This window comes from Dendroctonus ponderosae, unplaced genomic scaffold (assembly GCF_020466585.1).
Source record: "Dendroctonus ponderosae isolate FM_Combo_2020 unplaced genomic scaffold, Dpon_F_20191213v2 Dpon_F_20191213_1, whole genome shotgun sequence".
NCBI lineage: Eukaryota > Metazoa > Arthropoda > Insecta > Coleoptera > Curculionidae > Dendroctonus > Dendroctonus ponderosae.
In genome coordinates, this window is record NW_026017110.1 from 58,769,386 (window position 1) to 58,774,416 (window position 5,031).

Below are 5,031 nucleotides of genomic sequence, written 5' to 3' on the forward strand. Positions count from 1 at the left end.
TTCTTGCTCATTTTGCTTCCGAGAAACATGCAAAACGGGACGGAAAACATGAAATTTTGCAATAATCTTGCGCCACCCTTGCACAAAACGATGATCATTTTTCTAATTTCACAGATAACAAAATATTGTATTTTTTCTACATAACCCCCCCCCTGACGACTTTAAAGCTGGATCCGCCCCTGGTCCAGGCTATCGCGATCAGCGGGTAAAACTGATGAGTTTTCGGGCTTTTAGGCCTGGCGTGGAAAATAGTTTCCAGATGAGCAAAGTTATTTTCAACGACGGGTTAAAATCCCTAAAAACTCACCAGATTCTCGTACTGGCCCCGAAAGGCTATCTCTTTTAACCATGTTGTATTAACTTCAACCTAATGCAGAAATTCTTCTCTTTCCCAATATCCCGTGCAAAATCACGCTTTAATAATCACCAAATGCCATAAATCAACCGGTTCTTATCAGCTTTTCCATTTATTTAACAAGTTTAACCTATGCTACTAATGCTGTCGCCACAATTGAAGCTCCAATTCAAGCTTAATAAATTAATGTTATTTCCTACAAAGAAAATGCTCCCTATGGCTTGCTGACACGCACTGCATTAAATTGGATTTAATTAGAGGCAAAGTTGTTTTTTCTTGGCTATTTCTTTTCTAACTCCCTTCCTAATGTTGTTTGTGTTTCAGCCATCGCTTGTTCAATTGTTCTAATTGTGACGGGCTAATACAAAAAGGTCAAACGAAAAAACCTCCCTATTCCGTTAGATCATGAAATGAACAGTCGGTTCTTTGCACAAAGATATATCCCCGAATTTTGCTCAAGAAACTGCGCCAGTAAAATCGTGATTTTCTTGATCTGAATTATCCACGACTTTTAGTCTGATAGGGAGTAACACTTTCAACACAACGATGATATTCAGAAATATGTATTTGCGCAGGATTATTCGCGAAACCCTTCCGGAAACATTTCAAGTTTATGTAATAAAGAAGTGAATTAATTTCGGAAGTCTTTGGCAGGGATAATTGGTAAATAATATCTTTTTTATATAGAAACATTTTAACGCCTCGACGAGGCTGAAAAGGTGGAAGTGGCGATAGAGTGAGCCGCTTCACTATCCATTATCCATAAATTCTGCATATTCACTACTGCGAATAATTCATGTGTATCATATGGTACTGAAAGTTGAGCTTTGTCGAATACGATTTCTTTATGTGCTCTTTTGGTTTATTGCCGTATATTGCTTGTGCATATTAATAGATACTGTTTAAGCTCTTGTTAGTTTTTGTGTGGAAAAAATCGATGAAAGCTACACAGTCGGGCAATCTTTTCGGTTCTTTATTTACACTTCAGGAAATTCCGAAAAAGTAATGCCAGAGTTTATATAAAGAAACTATTTCCAGCGCCCTTATCTAAAGTAGTTTCTTTTGTTGTCCAGTAACACTGTTTAACTAGGTTTTTGTTAAATGCATGCAAGATCGCCGTTTCCGGTTCCTTTATGTACGAAAAGCGAAGTTAAACTGGAATATGTTTCATAATGTGCTTCCGGAATCGAGAACATCCGAACAATGCAATTCGTATACTCGAAAGCTACTTATTGAAGCAAATTTAGGTGCTGGATTAAATTGGTTTTATTTTCAAAAAATAAATTAGCTGATTCACCGCCACCAATAATCAATCAATAAAGTTTTAAACGTTTCTTGCCAGAATTCCAATTTGTGTCAGTGATAGCTGGAAAATAAATTGTCTTTGGGAACAATTTGTTAAAAATTGAAAAGTCAGGTGCGAGTTAACTCGGAAGCGGTTTAAAATTAAAAAGTAGAGTAAGAACATTTGGAGATTTACATACAGTTTTGTCGCCAAGAAGTCCTATACGACATTCAAGATTTATGGTTGATCCAACTCGAGCAGTGACATTAGTCACTTCCGATCCTTCTTCAAAAAAAGGCCCGGCGAATCGAGAGCCTGGCATTGGAAAATGTGGTTTGCTCCTATTTAGATGCCCAAAACTGAAAGGAAAAAACGATCTTATATCACTCAGCTCTGTCAATACATGAATGATTTATCTTTTTATAACCACGGGACAGCAAGATTTTCTCAATGGAAATTGAGTTTAAATGACCAATTTTAGTATGTTAGTAAATATATTTGTCTTTCAATCACCATAGCACCCTTAAATCTGTCAAAAAGTTAATTATTATTTTTTTTCCGCAGTTACAAATGTATTTGCCACTCGCTGATTTAAACTTATGACGTTTCATGATTTTTCACTGTTCCCATCACGACAGTACAGTTAAATTGGCCAATAAGTTAACTTTTCATAATTTTTCCTCCGCTGTAATCTCACAGATTACTACAAGAACAGATGCGAAAGAGCGGCGATTTAGCAATTCGTAGTTCCCTTGTAGAGCATGGACTAGCCGCATAAATGCATTTTTCCATTTCGCCTCTCTCACAAAAGAGAGTTGCTGCACCAATGCCTTTTAAAATGCACACTATAGTCTGTCCCAAGCTTTGTGGCAGTGACGCAGCAATTGTCCTTTTCCTATTACTTGTCAACCGAGTTAAACGGAGTTTTAATTTTATTAACGCATGTTTTTAATCAAATTGTCACAATCTGCCGAAGAAGAACTGTATAGAAACGGTGTTGGATTGAAACCGATTGAAGTACGTAAAACGCCGCGGATTGATGATTGATTTTTTCGAAATCGAAATGTCCACGCTGATGCAAAATTTTAAGTTTTCGTACAGTCTTTTAGCATTTTTGATTTAAAAAATCGAATTTTGCCATTACTCATAAAGAATTTGATGTAAATCGAAATGCGTAATAAAAAAACATGTTTTTACTGAAAACCGCACCGTTTTAGATGAATTTAAATAGTAAAATATCCATTCTATCTTTGATTACGAAAATACCTATTGTTTCATTCGCAAGTCAACAATGGTAACAAATGAAATAAAAAAACGGTATTTTACAGTTCGAATTATAAATGCACTCTAATCAATTGAACATAATACACAGTTTCAAAATATCGTTTTTTGATTGACCTCCCAGAAGAGAACAATATTTGAACTATCAGCACATCAAAGCGCTCTCCAGGAAAAGAGCTTTATCACAAAACAGTGTGGATCACAGGACTGCTTTATTTCACATCAGCTTTCTTGGTTCAAAGTGTGTAGTGCAAAAAGTTGATAAACCGTAGGGAAGAGCTACTTCTGGACTCAAACATTATATAATATAAATAATTAAAAATTGTTCTTCTTACTTATGGTGATATTTAGTAATATTCGTCGCTCCAAGTTCAATTTTGGTGTCATGCCTGACTGGGTTAGGAGTTGGTGGTGGTTGTTGATATTGTTCCTGGGTACTTGTGGCTGTTATTGTTGTCACTTCCATACTTAAAGTTGATCCCATTTCGGGCGGTGCTGTTGGAATGTCTGCTTGAATCGATTCTGAAAAATAACATAATTATTATTAATTAAACCCATAGCGTCAGGCGCGAATAGGTAAACTTGAAAAACTTTTGTTTGTTAATTAAATGTTAAATTAAAAATACATTAACTGATAAAAAAAACTGCAGTCAATTTTGCATTGAGAAAGAGAGATGTTCAATTAGCATGTCATTAATTAGGTGCGATGTTTCAGAAGCACTTGAACTATCTGCTTCAAGTAGAGATGATGTGAAGGTGATTGATGTAGTGTAGTGCCAAAATAATGGGCTTGATTATAGGTAGCCGCACACATATACACACAAAACCACAAACATATGATTTATTGCTCTTCCCACATTTCCGGACAGGACAAGCAAAAAACATATTCACTTATGACCTTCTTTTCACTTAACACGTAGATGCTCGTCTCGGTTTTCTTCAAGCACATGGGGTAAAATGTATCAGTTGTTTCTTTTTTTTTTGATTGACAGAATTGCTGTTAAAATTCAGAAATCTATGATTTACAACGGCAATATCCAGTTACAAATCTCAAATTAATAAATCGCAATTGAAGGTTCAAATATCAATGTCGGTGGACGCAAAATTTCCGAATAGATTCCAGTTGGATGCCAAGCCAAATTGGCAGCTACAGCGATTTTTGGTGGATTATTAAAAATATTCGTAAATCTATTCCATCAAAGCTCGCACAATTGAAAAGTGGAATGGAACTCACTACATGCATCAGCAGCAGATAGGTAAAAATCTATCATTGTTATGTTTTCATCCAAGTTTCAATGTGACCAGCAGGTCGTATACAAAATTTCATATAACCCTTGCGGGATTAATTCAGGCTTTGTACAAGTGCCAAGTTCCGAGAAGTTAAACGGTTCGACCATTTCCAAGAATATTTATAGAACGTTCCATTTAACAGAAAAACAATGTTGGAGGGAATTGGAGAGACTTTAAATTTTCTAATAAACATGGTGGCCGGAACAAATAAATTGCATTTTTCCAGTGACAATTTGTTAAACATCAATTTGGGTTTTGGGGGAAAATCGCATCTGGGACTGCGGTTTTTCAACAATCGTTTTGAAGGGCTGCTCAACTTAAATTATTTATTCAAGAGAACCAAAAAATCAGGAAAACATTGTTTATCCTAAGCATATATATGGTGCTAAGCAAGCAGTTTCAAGAACACGAACATTAATCAAAATTATCAGCATAAACGGATCCTTGCATATTACCCCTTAATTTACCTTTGTGACTAATTAACTTAATTAATCCAGTTGTAGGAATGACTGGCTATACAATTAATTTCTTGTTTATTAAAGCAGTGGTTTCCTACTTGCCCCTGAGGTTACAAATTAATGTCCCTGTAAGTGAAAGTGAGATTTATCTTATTGTTCCAAGACAGCAAATCATTTAATGACCAAAATGTATTTTACAACTGCTGCTGAACGAATAAAGTTTAATTGGGAACAACTTGAGGCTGGAAGCTAATTGATTGAACTCAAGTGTTTCAATTCCAAATTAAAATCAAATCCTGGGTTCTTCAGTCATTTATTGTCTATTTATCAATTAAAAAAACGTTTCGGTGTTTTCCACCATC

General features: G+C 35.4%; 1 protein-coding gene across 3 annotated transcripts in view; it reads right to left on the reverse strand.

Annotated features, from left to right (window-relative positions):
• Positions 1-5,031, reverse strand: part of LOC109532951 (hemicentin-1) — a 111,893-nt gene that overhangs the window by 22,763 nt on the left and 84,099 nt on the right. For all 3 annotated transcript variants that reach the window (XM_048670596.1, XM_048670595.1, XM_019898106.2), the window contains 2 exons: positions 3,257-3,443; positions 1,840-1,999 (listed from right to left, as the gene is read on the reverse strand). In XM_048670596.1, the coding sequence (XP_048526553.1) occupies positions 1,840-1,999; positions 3,257-3,443 (347 nt within the window). The remainder of the gene's footprint in view (positions 1-1,839; positions 2,000-3,256; positions 3,444-5,031) is intronic.